General features: G+C 33.1%; 1 protein-coding gene across 2 annotated transcripts in view; it reads right to left on the bottom strand.

The window, feature by feature from the left end:
• Positions 1-17,470, bottom strand: part of STXBP5L (syntaxin binding protein 5L) — a 338,252-nt gene that overhangs the window by 147,972 nt on the left and 172,810 nt on the right. For both annotated transcript variants that reach the window (XM_087439668.1, XM_087439669.1), the window contains exons 10-13: positions 11,948-12,102; positions 6,871-6,943; positions 3,710-3,857; positions 2,733-2,800 (exon numbers count right to left, since the gene is read on the bottom strand). In XM_087439668.1, coding sequence (XP_087295794.1) covers positions 2,733-2,800; positions 3,710-3,857; positions 6,871-6,943; positions 11,948-12,102 — 444 coding nt within the window. The remainder of the gene's footprint in view (positions 1-2,732; positions 2,801-3,709; positions 3,858-6,870; positions 6,944-11,947; positions 12,103-17,470) is intronic.

Here is a 17,470-nt window from a genome sequence, read left to right as displayed (position 1 = left end):
CGTTAATTTCCTCATTAGAGAAGTTTATTGGTTTCTTTTTCAGGAGCTTGTAGTCTCTTCCTCCCTCTATTGTCTAACTGCAGTACTTTTTGGCACTTCAACAAGCCACTGAGCTAACTTTTGTTCTGTGCAGCTCCCAGGTATCCAGGTTCCATCAGCACTCTGACTCAGGTAAGATAGAAACTAGTCTCTTGGGAAGCCTCCTGAAAAGCAGGAATGTTGGATGTACATTCTCCTCCTCTATTTCCCTCTCATAAAAGAAGATGCAAGTTGGGCTTTCCTCCTGAACAAGAGCTGTGTCAATTTGGGGGAGGAGCTGGCACAGTTGAAATGAAATGGCTGTTTTTACCCATTTCAATGAGACTGTTTGTGGCTTTGAGCTTGCCTGGGATACTATGACTTCCTATTTGGTTTCTGGAGTTTCCATAAAGGCTTTCGGACCATATATTGTTGTTACATCAGTGTCTCTGTAGGAGAACAAAGCCTGGGACTAGTATTCTGATATCTTTCTGATGTCACTCTCCATTGATTCTTTTATAGAGTATTTTTTCATCCTGTTTATCTTAACCTGACTATACTGTTATCTTTGAAGTGACTGTATTGTAAATAACATATAGTTAGATCATTTTTTTAATTCTCTGCCAGTCTATGCATTTAATTGGTGTATTTAGATCATTTACATTTAATATAATTATTAATATGTTAGGGCTTAAGTGTGCCATTTTTTCCCTCTATTTTTTGTCAGTGTTTTTCCCTTCTCTTCCTCTGCGTTACCTGAATTATTTTATTAAATCCATCAATAATGTTATTGAGTATATCTCTTTGCATAGGTTTTTTTAAATGGGTGCTTTAGGTATTACATTGTATATTCATAACTTCTCACAGTCTACTGGTGTCATCATACTACCATTTTGAGGGAAGTATAGATACTTTACCCCCTTTTACATCACTTTACCTTCTCCCATTTATAATTGTCTTAAATATTTCCCCTATACATATGTAGTACCACATCTGACAATGTAACTATAATATTTTCTTTAACCACCAAATATAATTCTAAAAACTCAAGATAAGGAAAGCCTATTGCATTTACCCATATTTTTGCTTACTGTTTATAGAACTTCCTTCAGTCACTCTTTTAGTGGAGGTCTGATGTTGACAAATTCTCTTAGTTTCCTTCATCTGAGAATGTATTGATTTCAACTTAATTCCTGAAGGATATTTTTTCTAGGTATAGGATTCTGGGTTGCCAGTTCTTATCTTTCAACACTTGAAAAAGATTCAGGTTTCCTTTGGGCCTCTATGGATTCTGATGAGAAATCCACCATCATTCAACTTGGTTTTGCCCTATTGGTAAAGTGTCATTTCTCTCCTGCTGTTTCATGAGTTTTTTTCTTGGTGTTTAGTGTTCAGAAGTTTGACTATGATGCATCTTGTTGTGGGTTTCTTGTGGTTCACTTAGCTTCTGGAATCTATAGGTTCACATCTTTCACCAAATTTGGGAAATTTTCTGCCACTATTTCCTTAGGTACTTTTTCAGCCATGTTCTCTTTCAGTTCTCTCCTTTCTCACTGGACTTCCGTTGACATAAAACAGGGAGAGTGTGTGGCTCCTCATTACTGCTGGGCAGTGGTGGGAATTCTGGCTCCTCACATGATCTCCTCTAACACCACAGGTGGTAGGTTTCATTACCGCCCAGCAGGGTTAAAAGTCTCAGCTCCCTACTCAGCCTCTGCACTGTGTTGGTGACTGATACACCCTTTGTGGGTAAGTTGAGGCACTTTGTTACAGCCTGATGAGGGTGAAAATCTGGGTTCCCCACTCAGCCTTTGCTGGAGTGGGTTGGGGTAGGGCCGTAGTTTTTTTCTGTGTTATCTAGAGTAACGACATTATTTTCTAAAAGTTTTCTGTCTTGATAAGCTGTCCCTTTCCTCATCCTTTAGCTAGAGAGAGCTAGCTTTTGTTGGGCTTTTTTTGTCTGTGCCCATTAACAGTTCCAGGTTGCCAGCTTCTTCAGCTCCAACTCTGGGATATATGAGGCAAAAAGAAAACCCAGGAAACTCACCACCATATTATTCCTTGAGTCTTGGGGGCCCTAGCCAGTCTGACTTCTCTCCATCTTTTCCAGTCATCTTATATTTGTTTAATATATAATATCCAGGGGTTTTAGTTGTACTTAGTGGGAAGAATAGGGAAAAGTACATCTATGCCTTATCTCATAAGCAGAACCCCTTATTATCTTTTAAATCTCATCTTTATCTGTTGCTATATCTTTATTTTCATTCCTAATATTAGAGGAAGAAATGGGTTGCTATAGGAAGTAGTGACATTTCTGATGCTATAAGTTTTGAAGCATACTTTAAATAACCACCTGATGGGGATACAAAGCAGTGATTCCTGGATTTCCCAGGACTCAACAGATGTTAGTAAGGGCCTTTCTAAGGCTAATAATCTAAGATTTCCACAGGAATTCTTCCTTTACTAACCTCTCATGATTAGTATTTTTCTTCTTTTGACTTTCTTATGCTCTTGTAATCTACACTTAATTATTTTTGTTATAAGTCTACGTTTTCAAAGGTTTGATTCCATCTCCCATCAAGATTTGAAGCTGTGTCTTATATTTTTACTTTTAAACTGTCAGTTTGCCTAGAGCACAATTATGGGAAAGTGAAAAATTCAATGAAATCTTTTTGTTGATTAATTGATAAACTCACAAATCACATCCCACTTACCCAGTAATAATAATTTCTGGATATGTTTGTGTTCCAAGGTTCCAAGCTCCTCCACTGATTGGCCACTCCTAAACAGATTATCCAGGAAGAATTGATAAGTTTTATTTTTTAATTTGAATGACTTATGAATTTAAAATGAAAATATTTTAAAATAATAGTAAAAGGTTCACTTAAAAATAAATATTTAGAAAGTAATGAAGGAGGAAGTGTGTAGCTATCTTTTAATGCTTTCATTGAACAAACAATTCCAAATGCACAATGATATCTTCTTTGAAAATATAGATTTTAACAAATATTACCATTCATATAAAAAATCAAAGTATTTTTTATTCATACAAATACAGTGTTGCTACATCTGCCACATTGTCTGTACTGTCAAACTACTGTGGTGCAATTTCACACAGAATACTATGTAAATTATGACTCCTAGAGTTGTCCATCCCAACAGCCCTGTACAAATAATAAAAATCATAATAGGGGGTCTGTTAAAACTGTAAGTATTTGAATCCTGTAGTTTAATATAAAAAAATGTAATTGTAGAAAGTTATTTAACAAATGACTTTTGATAATTGTCTTGCTAACCACCAATTGATAAGAAATGATTAACTAGAGTTGACTTAAAAATTTCTTAAAACATAACCCTTCATATAAAATAATTAAAAGTTATATCTTATGATTCAAATATGTTAATTTAAATATATACTAAGTATATAAACATATATGATATATAAATATACCTTACTGTATAATTATATACTTAGTATATAAGAAATTTATATTTCTGTATGTTTAAAGCTATGTAGCATTTAGGAAATTTGAATTTCAGAAGTTATGTCTTTTATAGATGCCAGCTTATGACTTCAAAAGAATTTATTTCAAGTCTTCTTATATAGAAAGTCAGAAAATAACAGGAAAAAGTATGATCATTTAATGTGAATATGAACACAAGAAAACTTGTTTTTAATTGTTACTTTTACCTTATTACTGTATCCTTGTTTTTTATGTTTGACTCCTATAGAGTAGAGTACTAGAATCAAATCTGGCGGGCAATCAGCAAAGTATGCTGTGCATGTAACTGGAGATTCATGAATGTCCATGGGATACGGATTTTCAAAGATTGGAAAACTAACAGATGAAGACAATATATTAGTGTCATTTTGCAATGGTAAAACAATGAAATAACTTTTATAAAACAAACACTAAAATCTAAATATTAATTATACATTTCACTTAATTGTGTTTTAAGCATCATAAAACAAGGATCACATGAACAAGAATGCTCTTTTAAAAATATTTATCTATAAAATGTAATATGAATACTGCTAGAATTTTATTTGAATAAATTCATTTTCTTTCCCATAATTCCAAAATTCCACAGTGACATCACTTTGTTAATATGGATAGAATGAATTTGTTAAACTGAAAATATTATGCAGCAAGTTGAATGATCAATTTATTAAAACATATCAACTAGGTACTTTATGTATAATTTTATCTAAATATTTATATATTTATAAGTATTAAAATATCTTAGTAAACTTGACATGTTTTTCCAAGGAAGGTAATATATCGGCAAGTATTTTGTTTTTGTTTTCTGCTGGAGTAATTGGAAACATGTGTGTGCTGTGTAGATGTGTGTGTGATTATATATGTTAAAGATCATTTCCTGTGTAAACTAGAGAACATAGTGGGAATGCAGAGTTATGGGTACAGTAAATTTCATATCCTCAAGCCTATATAATCATAATTGTAAAAATAGGTATCAGTACAAAACCAAAGGGGAGAGGGGTTATTAAAAATAATTTTCTCCCCATATTATTAGAAAATTAATTAGAAACTTAGTCCAATCTCCAGAGAGTATGGGATGGGTGTGTGTGTCTGTTGACAGAAGTTCTCTACCCTCCAATCTGAAATGCTACAGGTGGTATCCCAGATAAGAATAGTAGTATATGCAAAATCAGATGGAAAGAAGCAAATTGTGTTTACTAAATGGCAAGTAGGTTAAACAAGATGGATCAGAGGTTCCTGTTTCAGACTAGAAATTATCAATATTTCTGAGATTGAAGAATTAGAAGTAAAATAAATGGGTCACCTTAAAGATCAGATCTACAACTTGGGATTTGATAACTGCAAGATGTTACAATGATAGACTCCTGACAAAGTGAGCAAAATTATGAAAATGTTTGGGGAAGTTATTTTAGTATATTGGCAAAGAGTAGGGAAAAAGATATTTAAGAGAGAAATAATAACTAAAAATGTACTATAGGAATTTAGATGTAAAAGCATAAACTTCTTGCTGTGGAAATGTAAGTGAAGATATAAATCCAAGAAAACAAGAATAGGAAAAAATTTGCAAGCCCTAATGCTTGCTTTCATGTAGAGGATTAAATAGAAAAAAAGAAAGAAAAGAAGGAAGAAGGAATTTACAAATTAACTTGAAAGGGAATACAAAGCTGCAATTTAATGTTAACATTAAACATGGCTTAAAGGTAACTGTTCGGAGGGAAAGAGAATATATTCAGTTTTCGACATGTTAAATTTCTTGTAATAGACAATGAAATGAGAATATCACAGATTTTAAAACATGGTGCTGAAGAAGGTGAAATGTTAGATAAAAACTTGCAAACAAAATGTCAATTCACATACTTATATGAGGTAATGAAAAGAATAAGAATGTATAAAAATGGTAACTTTTATGTTGTGTATATTTTACCACAATAAAAAGGTTTAAAACAAAAGAATAAATGTATATACTGAAGAAAGTGAGTACTAAAGGTAAAGTATAGCGGATCTTGGAGGATGTTAGACAAGGTATGAGGAATCACCAAATATGGCACAGAAAGCAGAGTCAAGTACCAGCAAGATCAGAAGAGTGCATTTTAACAAAACCTATATTAGAACTTAGAGGAAGAGATACAAATCCATACATGTACACAAAAATTAATCAAGTTTAACGTTGATAAATAGAGCAGCTAGGCAGAATTCAGTTATGATGATCTTATGGCCCAAATCCTATATCCTTTTCAAAATATTGAAATATTATATGCTGCAAATTAGCATGGAAAAAAAACTTGGACTGTTATATTTACAAACTACATGGAAAGTAGTACTCACGATTTAATTTATTCACCAAAAATTTATTGAGAACTTACTCCATGTGGAGACAAATCCCCTCCTTCAGGAGGCCTACAGGCTAGTAGGGAAACAATCTTTGAAACAATAAGAAATGGAAAATTTCACCTATGACAAAGCTATGAAGAGTGGAATATGGGAGCTATGAGAGCCTTTAATAGGATATTTGACCAAATTATATAGGTAATGAAAATTTTTTTCCATGAGGAAATGATATCTGAGTTGAGAGTCTTATAGATAAGATGTTAACAAGGAGAAAAAGGAAGGGAAGATTATTTCATGCAGAGGAGAGAAAATGTACAAAAATTCTACAAATACAAGGGTCTAAAAGAAGATCAGTGAGTCTAGGGCAAAGAATGAGGGAAAATCAGTTTCATGCCTATCATTTATAATGAAAATGTGTAGCAGGGAGACAGTGTTCATCAATTTCAAGTCTACTTTTACTGTTCGTGCAAAGGAGTGGAGAGTACCACTCTAACAGCAATATTTTATATTCATTTCCATTGTCCACAAGATAATGAAAAAGGAAAGAAAGTAAAAGAAGGCCTCTATCTTCTCTGCCCTTGAGACCCTGCTCTTCTGTATTGTCTGCTGCAGGAGTTCAGTAATACTTTTATCATGTGCCATTTTCCTTTAGTCAACAGACTCACAGACGGCCAGACAACACATTAGACAAGTTTTCATAACAGTTGCTTTTGCTTAGGGAAACAGCATAAATGTGATCCATTTTATGTCTCCTGAGTCTCCAAATGCATCTTTCCAAACATTAGGCGTTGCCTTTAAAATGTCTCACAATTTCCTCAGTGTCCCTTAAACTCTGCTGGTTTAGTTTTCATTATCGAACCAAATTACATTTCTGTAATTCTAGTAAAACAATATTCCACATAAAGAATATTTACCACCTAAAGAATACTAATGCCAATTATCTATAATGTCTGCCTGTATTTTAATTGTAATGAGTAGAGTTTAAAAACAATTACTGTTAATCTGTACATGGATAACTTACTTGCTTTGTGTCAGATCAACTACAATGAGATCTTTCTCCAGAAGCACTACAACGGCATAGGGTTCTTGAAATTCTACAAGTAAAAAAGAAAAAATGGAAAAGTTTTCATATTTCACATTTTATAAAATCACCAAACTTGCTTTTCCGTTGTCTCCTATACGAATGTCATTTAAATAACTTGAGAAGACCAAAATGAGCCCAAGTAAGAAGTAAAGAGCACTTTTAAAAAATGTATGTTGTGTTTCTCAAACAATGTTTAAGACCATTACAGGGAACAACAAAGAAATGACAAGTTGCATAGCATAGAGTTAAATATATCTCAATAATCATGAGGTGTTGATAGCAGTAGATTACATGAAGAGAGAGAGTCTGTCACCTCCATCTCACAAACATTTATCCTATTCTTCCATAACCTTCCATTTTAGATATGATTTCAGGCCTATAAGGAGATATACTAAGGAAATAGTAGTTGTGCTTCTCTGGGCTATGATACATATTCACCTCCCCATGAGAGCAACACTCCTTATACCAAAAATTTACTTGCAATTGAATGTAATTTAACATGTACTTAAAGACTGCCTACTATGTGTCCAAGAGTATATACCTCAAAAAAGCAGTGAGTCTGAGGGTAGTCTAGGATTTGTTCTAAGAACAAAGGATATATGGAGAATAAGACTGACAAGGTCCTTGTTCTCATGGAGTTTACATTCTAGGGATGTATACAAACCATGAACAAGTACTAAATAAATAAGATTAATTCAGAAGGTAATGTGAGCTATGAAAAGAATAAAGGCAATGGTATAAGAAATGAATTGTGGTTGGTGGGGGAGTGCTAATTTAGTTATAGTGCTCAGGGAAGACATTGCTTGCCATCTCTAATAAAGGACTAATAAGGGAAAGCCACAGTTAAAGTGTTATTCTCAATTTAAGGAAAAAGTATTTATAAAAACATTTTATATTTTACATACATGATATTTGATTCTCAGTAGCTAGAGCAGGTATTACTATTTTTCCATTTCATAGAGAAAACTGAGGTCCAAAGAGTTTATGATATTGGCACACCGTTACAAAGCTAGTAAGTGACAGAGCTGAAACCTTAACGCTGGACTTCAGATTCTAAATTCATTCTGTTTTCACTATACCAGCAGTTTCTACTGGGTAGTTTAAGAGGTATTTAATCCTAAACTTAACAATCATTCGGCAAGAATTTTGTTCAAAGTATTCAATTCTTGGATGGGAAACTGGAACAGATGGCTTTCACAGTCCTTCCAGTCCTGAGAAGCTACAGAACCTATTCATATTTATGTTTATAAGTCACATGCTATGAGAGAAAAAATAGACACAAAAAACTGAGAAGGAGCATGTCCTTGTTTGAGTACATATCTGTGTGACAGTATGCAGTACTCATACTGTTTGCTACTCAAACTGTTCTCAAACTGAACCCCTCGACCCTGCTCCTTTCTCCCTCATCTCTTAGAGCTGTTTTAAGTTTTTCAACATTGTTTCAATACTTTTAGGTTTGGGGTTTTTTTTTGTTTTTTGTTTATTTTTTTGGTTTTGGTTTCAGTTTGAAAAACACTGGTGTTCTATAGTACTAGTTTACTCTTTTTCTTCTCTCCCCTCTTTAGGAAAATCATTGGTTGGGAAGCAATTGCCACAAAAATAAAATAGCCGAGACATTGGCACAAATAAGCAAAAGTCATAAATTATCATTTTAGACAGTTACATCTATTTTAGATATTGTTGTTTCTTTTCAAATAAAAACTAGGAGCAAAAATTTCACCTTTGTAGAAGTACTTGGTGTACTGTGGTATCCACTGAATAAAAAGATTTCCTTAAGAGTTAGTATTAGTTTCAGTTCTGCATCTATTATTTATTAACGGTTTGATCTTAGGCAAATTAGTTAACTTCTTTGACCTTCAATTTCTTTACCCATTGAAATGGCAAAATAGTTACCTTAGAATGTTATGAAGATTAGATGTATGTGAAGATGTTTACTGCAAAGCCTGACACATAGTACGTGCTCAATAGATGCCAACTGTATTACTTCCTTTATTAGATTAACTGGTTTATTTTTGAGCAGGCTCAGTATTTTAACCCTAGCCTCCAATAAGGCGAAAAGCTTTATCACAATTACAATTGTATTGTATTTGTATTTGTATTGTATGAAATTGTATTACAATACAATTTCTCTGAAGAGAAATGTATTACTTATAACACTTGTAAAGGACCATATACAGTTAAATTTAGATGTGAAACTGATGAATTCTGAGTATAGTTGGTTATTTACTCTGGGCAATATTCCTTGAGATAAGAGGATTAGGCATTTGTGTTCTTTGAGAAATGAGTTGAATTGTCAGATGTCACAAATGATTCAGCAATATTAAAAAGTGTTAACAAATTTATTTTGTTTAACATGTATAACATTTATCACTATGCAGCTGTAAAGAAAATTGAAGTTCCATTATTTGCTAATATGGAATCATAATCAAAATATACTGTTAAGTGAAACAAAAGTGTGATACAGAACAGCACATAGAGTATGCTGTCATTTGTAGAAAAAAAGAGATAATGGATACACACATAAATAAGTACACATATGCATGCACCATAGATTATTTTTGAGAGAATACATAAGAAACTTAGTTAATAGTGATTGCCTCTGGAAGGGCAGTAAGAAAGTTTTCATATTGCGTATTTTAGAGTTCTTTTCTAGCATTTTGATGTATTATTGTTTTAATTAGCAATAGTTAATAAAATACATTTAGATTTTACTGAGTCAAGTTAAACTGTTTCTTCTAGCCCCTGACAAACAAAAAGTTCCATCCTCCTTACCACTTCTCTGAAAAACAAAGACTTGTATATGTGGCTTGGAAGTGATTAGAGTTGGTTACAGAACATTTATAATTTATTTAACATTATTAGATATTGTCCTAACATCTCTATTGATGTGCAGAAATTTATATACACACACATATATAGTGTTTGATCTTTGCAACCACACATTATCACTTTCTATTTCTGGCATGCACATCTTCTTTCTCTAGGATCTTTAATAGGAAGCATTTTCCTAAGCTCAGCTTTTGGTCCTCCGTTCATTCTTCCTTTGTTCCTTTACCATTCATTCTCATAACTCCAAAGAACATCTGTATTCTGATGATTCATAAATATTAAAGACTTTTCTCTTTTTCTGCTCTCCAAACAACTCTACTGACTCATAATCAGACTTATCTTTCTCTCCAAAAACTGTTATTACTGCATATAAAAAACACTACTCTTAAAATATGCTGTCTTTGACTCATCTATCATGTCACCCCCTAAATCCAATTGTTGACCAAATTCACTGAGTTTTCCTCTTTCCATTCCTACAGGCAGCACTCTGTTTCAGATCTTGACCATCTTAATGTACATTATCATAAAAGCCTCCCAGCAGGAATCTAGAATTTTAGATTTCAGTGTTCTCTTCAAATTCACACACTCCTTTTGAGAAAATCTTACTAAAAACATTGCTTTCTTTCACCTTATTATTTCCTCAAAATTCCTCTGTAGCTCCCTATTTGCAAATATCTCCAAAAGGCTTTCAATATTTTCCATAAATTGATCTCACTCTAGCAAACCTCACAATTTCTACAACCTTTACTCAATATCCTTTTCAAGGCCTAAGTCATTCTTCAAGGCCTAAATTCTACTTTTTCCATGAAGCTTTGCATGAATATTTCAGTCATCAACTATCTGCCCAGCCTATAAATTAGTACATTATTTAAACTATGACCCATATAACTGAGCACTTAAATAAGGTGCTATATTTTTTAAACCTAAGTCATAATTATCTCCCTCATCTGACCAGATTTTGTGATTTGACATCAGAGATCAGTTTCATATTTTATCTGTATTCTCAACTAGTCCTTGTAGTACTGAGACCATAGAAGCATCCAATAAATATTCATTGACTAATTAATGACACAGGTAATTTGTCTGTCCCTAGCAACTTGGAAATAAAGTGCCACATTGATTGTTATTTCATATCAATTTATCCCATCTTTTAAATATGAAACTAACGAATTTAAAACAATATATTTAAAATAAAACACAATTTATATATATCTTCATAGTTTACAAAGTGTGTTCACTTTGGCCTTCCAATAATCATGTGCAGTCAGTATTATTATTCTCTTTCTACAAATGGTTAGTCAAACTCATAAATGTAAAGTGACTTGCTTAAGGTCACATAGCTAGCAAATGGCAGAGCTAAATCATAAACCCAAATATCCTGTCTCCAATTCCAGTGTTCTTTCCTCTATATCTACATGTTCCCTCTTGAAAATGTAGTAATGTATGTACATACTATGTTGTTTTAATCATAAACTCATATTTCCCTTTTTATGTTTCACTCTTCTCAATTTTTAGATTTCATTAGTAAAATATTTCATCATCATTAGATTCCATTACACAGTTCACATATAAGTTAGATTAGTTTTTACATTTACAAAAAGTATTTATATTTAAGATGATAAAAATATATAAGCATCTCCTCCCAAAGGCCCTTCTGACTAATTATACTCAAAATTGAAATAAATCACTAACCACACATCAGCAATCCTAGAATAATCAGAGGTGCTGCAGTTGCATCTGAAGCAAAGCCAGATGTGAAACAGATGCAGCACCACCAGAGTTACAGATCACTGATATTAGGTAAGTGCTTTAACTTTGATTGGCGTTGGAATGGGATGGGTGGAGCTGGTCTAGGAGAGCTATTAGGAGACCTTAGTTTCCCCAAGTGATTTCACCCCAGACCCCTATCGGACCCTCCCAGCTCAGCTTCCACCATCCTTATCAAAGTTTAAAGCACTTACCTGATATTAGAACCTGAAACTCCAGCACTGCTGCACTACATCTGTCTTACTTCCAGTTTGTCAAGTAGGTACACTTGCAGAACCTGCTCCAGCACCTTGGCCTCACAGTGGTGTACCACAGTAGACGTCAGCTGCCAAAACTAAAAATATTTAAGCTTAATTTTATAGGAACTTATCATTTCAAAATGATTTTCAACATTAATAGTTTTATTTCAGTTACTTACCATTTGGATAGGGTGTTTCACATAAAGTTAGAAATTCAACAATAGGATGATCCATTTCAAGCACTGTAATTGCTTTTCCATGCATGATGGTTAAACTTGGTCTTCTGCAAGCTTTGTCATAGGACAGTCCACCAGAAAATATTATGAATGGCTCACTACATAGGGAAAAAAGTTAATGAGACTGAGAAGTTAAGATGACACAAAGAGACTGAACCAATAAAGAACAGGTTTGGTGGGGAGTATACATGATGTAATTTGACAGAGCGCAAAAGTCTTTCATGGCCCAAAATATCTCACCCAACAATTTACTGCTCTACTTTTTCCCTTTTTCTGGAGGTACAATCTCACCATGAAAATTACTAATAAATCAATCTAAAGGTGTTGAGGTGGGGTGGGGGAAAGGCAACGAGGTTGGAGGAAGGTGGAGGTACTCACTGACTCAAAAAGGACATCTTCACATGTATTATGTTGGTTCCCAAAATCAAAATCACTACCATTAGAATATTAGGCTATGTTAGTTTAACATATTAATCAGTTGGCATGTGCGGCCCAAAATCTCTAAGAGGTAAAAGAGGCAAATTTCAATATGAAATGAAATGTGACAGTGGTAAGCTCAGAATGCTGGAAGGTAACATGAAAATTCTACATAATGGAATTTCTACGGAAAAAGGGTTATGATAAACAGATGGAGAAAACTAATATGTAAGGGAAAAATAGTTCACCAAAAATAAATGTTGTCTTCTTCTTGATTTTACCTAGGGCCAGCCAGTTCTATTTAGCTTGTAAAACTAACTTCAAACAAATTTTTTAGTCTTTTTTAGTTGCAAGATACAATTAGATAATAGAGTGGGGCTGAGATGACTATAAAGTATTACAGTTGTCAGAAAGTTATGAAATAGTTTCATAATTTTTCACTTTTCTCAAATGATACCTATATCTCTAGTTATGTACATAAAAGAAAATATGTGTTGATATGAAGTATTTTCAATAAGTAAACACCAAGTTGAAAATATTCTCCTCCAAAAATTTTTATAAAAAGAACTACACACTTTTATTGTACCAAATTTTTTAAGAACATATGCTTCTATAAATAATTCACTTCCATCCATCTGCTATACTGAGTAGTCTACTTGTTTCTAGAAATCCCTCTATAAGATTTCCCTTTCTTTTCCATTTTGTACTATACATAGTACCAAATATTACCAATGGGACATTTGCCAGTCTTATGCTGGCTGTATAACAATAAAAGCTTTTTCAAAGTCTCCATCAAAACCTACATATAAAATGCTTGTACTATTTTTTATTTATAATTCTGTCTTAACATTTTGACACAAATATTTGAGTTGCAAGCTAAATAAGGAAAAATGCTCTTACTTTCCTTGAGTCTTGCATAAATTGACTTGAGTTAGTCTTGTCCCAGTAATTTGACATAGTAAATGACCAACCTACTAATGGTGGTAAGAAGCAAGTTTGTTTTTTCTATAAAATATATACTTATATTATTAAGATGATTTCTTCAGATTTAAAAATCATTTTTCATGAAATGAGTATAGGTTTTTGCACCTGTGTTTGTTGCTTTGTTTTGCAACAAAGGTCAAGACTTGGAGAACATAATATCTCTTCATACATACTGAACTTAACTATCTGCTCCAAATATTAATAAAAGCCATAAATATCTATTTTTTTTCTATGTAAAAGTGGGTGAATTTACTCTCATCTCCTAGTACTAATCCAAACATAGGATAAAAAGCAATTTATTCTCCCTTTGTACGCACATTGGAAAATATGTCCTTTCTAAAACTATTGCAAGGAAGCAAAACCTTTTCTGCTCTTATTGTGACTCTGAATCAAAAAACATTGGATCTGAAGATAACTGTTGATATATATACATGTTTCTGTAAACTACTGAACGATTGAATAAGAAGTTATTTCCTCAGGAAAATGCTCAGGGAACCACTCATGGATAATTGCATTAGATATTTAATTATCACATTAAATCCTCATAAGTATTGTTCTCATTTTATTAATGAGGTTAAATAACAACTAAACAGAAAAACCCAAAAGAAAACTGAGATTTATCAGATTTCAAAGCCTATTCTCCTAAACAGTGGTCTACACTGCCTGTAGTAATAAATAGCTACAATTTACTGAATGCTTACCATGTGGCATATACTGTGCTATGTGTACATATAAAATAAATTTCATGTAATCCTCACAACTGTGTAATCCTCAACTGTGATAAACAAAGTACTACTACTCATTTTGTAGATGGGGAACCTGGAATTAATGCAGGTTAAATAACTTGTTCAGGGTTAAGCAGCTAGTAAGCAGCAGACAAAGATTCAAACCCAGACCCAAAGTCCATGTTTTTCATGTCTAGTCTAATGTTTCTCAAACTGCGGAATACAACTTATTAGGTGTTTTGCAAAAAAATAATTATTTAATTTAATAATTTGACACTTGTAAACCATATCTCCCTTTTAAAAATATATAATTCATGCCATATATTAAAGATTCTGAGAAATTATAAAGAATCCAATTTATTTTTATATAACCCAGAATTTCTCAGATTTCTCAAACTTATTTGATTACAGATGCCTTTTTTCCATGAATACTGTTAGTGATTAAAGGGACACAATTTGGTAAATGCTATACTACACTAAACTGCCTCCTTTACTACTTAATACAAGTGTATCTTGGGATACTTATCAGATGGATTACTATAAAAGAAATAAATAACTATATAATTGACAGTGTCTTCATACATAAATAAAACATTAATAAAAATAAATTATCAATGACAACTTGGATAAATCTCAAAGGCATCACGTTGAGTGAAAGAAGCTAGGCTCAAAAGGTTACATAATATATAACTGCATTTACAAGATATTTCAAAAAGGCAAAACTATACTGATGGAGAACAGGTCAGTGGTTGCCATGGGTTATAACTGGGGAAAGGTCTGACTATAAGGAATAACAAATGAGAATTTGGGGGGTATGGAAATGTTCTATAGTCTTATTGTGGTGGTGATACAGGAATCTATACATGTGTTAAAATCCATAGAACTGTATATCAAAAGAAAAAAGTCTATTTTACTGTATAATTTGTAAAATAGATAAAATATATTAAAGAAAAAAGCATTAAAATTTTGTCTCAATGAAGGCAGCAGGATTAAACAATAAATTGTGTAGCGTAACATAATACATATTAAAATAACATTTGTTGAGTATTTATGATGTTCCAGGTATTGTGTGAAGAACTTTATATGCATTATTGTATTTAATCCTTATGACAGCCCAATGAGAGAACTATTATTATTATTTCCACTTAACAGATGGGTATACTGAGGCTTGGAGAACTTAAATACACATGAAGCCTATCAGTAGGTGGCCATGATAGGAAGGGATTAAAGGACTAGCAGAAAGTAATTTTTATTAACTACAGAGAACCTGATAATGCTAGTGGTAGCAGGTAGAGAGATCAATATTCCTTTTTTTGAAGAGGATAAAATTATTAAGCTAGAGACCATTGTGGTTGGAGTGTCAGCAAGCAAATTGGTGATTGGGGACTGAAGATGCCTAAACAGAATGGTTGTTCATCCCTAGAAATGTAAAGCAAGTTTGTGAATGGCTGGTCTAAGATAAAATTAAGCAGAAAACATACCCCTTACGTCTGCTACCTATGCAGTCCTTTAAGAGGCCCTATTGCTGCAGCATATATGGTAGAACTCTTCTTAACGTTCCTGCTCCTGCCACAGCCATCTCAATTTTTGACTTCACAAAATTTCTACTGTGTACTAGATGGAGTGGAAATATAGCTATTTAATTCCACTTTCAGCTATGGCTCATGGTGCTGTGGCAATACCTTTCAGTACTCAACTTCAATGTTCCTCTGCTTTTTAGTCTCCTTGTGTTCTGAGCTGTGGAACCACTGCTTCTAGAGGTGACTTTTCTTTTCTTCTTGTGAGGAAGATCAGCCCTGAGCTAACATCCGTGCCCATTTTCCTCTACTTTATACGGGACGCCGCCACAGCATGGCTTGACAGGTGGTGCGTCGGTGCGCACCCGGATCCGAACCTGTGAACACTGGGCCACCGCAGCAGAGCATGCGCACTTAACCACTACGCCACCGGGCCGGCCCTGAGGTGACTTTTCTAATATAGTAGTAATGACAACAAATAGACACAACATACTAAAGTGCACAATAAGTGAAACGGTAGTAATTATGATCAATAATATATAATTATTTGACATTAGAAATCATAAAAATTACTTCTACACAAAGTTGGATTACTAATTACTAGAACAAATCAACAATTTAGGATCAGTTGAATAATTTTAACAATGTGAAATATCATGGCTTTGATGATGATGATAATTTCTTTTTATTAAGAAATCTACTATGTGCCATTCATGAAACTCATGACATTACAAACTTTATGCATAATTTCATTTAATCTTCACAAACATCACAACAAGATGGGTATTACTGATGAGGAAATTAAAATTTAAAAGAGTTAATTAAAACTTTCAAGGTTACATAGCTGTCTTCCTCCATAAGCCAATGATTTAATCATTATTTCTTACTGCCTTGACTTGAATTCCTGATTCCTAAAGTACCTTCTCTTCACCTTCACCTTTTTCTCCATTTGTCTAGCACCATCCTATCATCCCTTAAGTCCCATCTCAGGCATCTCCTTTCCCAAGAAGAATTTCACTGATCTCTCTCTTCACTGTTCTCCTTCCCACTCCCTCTAGGCTGGAGTTAGGTGCCCTTTTGCAGCGTTTTCATAGCATATCTCTATAAAAGCACCTCACATGCTGTATAGAAACCACTAGTTTATTGTCTTCCTTCTGTTACTAGACCATAACAGATTCAAAAGCAGGCAGTACTCACTTTCATTTTAGAACACAAAGTACACAGTGCATAGTACTTAGTAATATCTTAAAATATACTGTTATAATTGAATTAAACTAAATATCGGTGAGACCCTCGTAGAAATACATTTTTTAAAAAGCCTCTGAGAAACAAAATAGATGTCATAAAGTCCATAGATCATGTACTTTTTCATGGAAAAACCTCTCATGTCTTCACATGAACCTATTTACTCTCATTTTACAAATTTGGGTTTCAAATTTCTTAGTCTACAGAAAACAAAAGACTAGATACTAGTGGATAACACAATGGAAATTATAAGAAGTCCTGGTAACCCAAAACTGAAGGAGGGAGAAAAACTTTTAAAAACAAAGGCGAAAAAAACCCACAAGCTGCTAGGAATAGCTAATATAGTACCCCACACCTCAATAATCCTTGAAGTGCAACTCTATATAACAACTAATGTAAATAATACTGAACCTGAAGACTCAAGCAAAGTTTAAATTATAAACGCTATTTTAAGAAAGAAAAGAATATATGTAAAATGTTTCCATCCATAATGATTCAATTTGAAATGTTTTAATATTCTAGTTATAATAGTATAAAACTGTGGTCATTTTTACTAGTTATGTATAGTCACTCTAGAC

The sequence above is a fragment of the Ceratotherium simum genome, chromosome 15, assembly GCF_057802395.1.
Source record: "Ceratotherium simum simum isolate JZ-2026a chromosome 15, ASM5780239v1, whole genome shotgun sequence".
Taxonomy (NCBI): Eukaryota; Metazoa; Chordata; class Mammalia; order Perissodactyla; family Rhinocerotidae; genus Ceratotherium; species Ceratotherium simum.
This window is presented reverse-complemented; position numbering and strand designations above follow the sequence as displayed.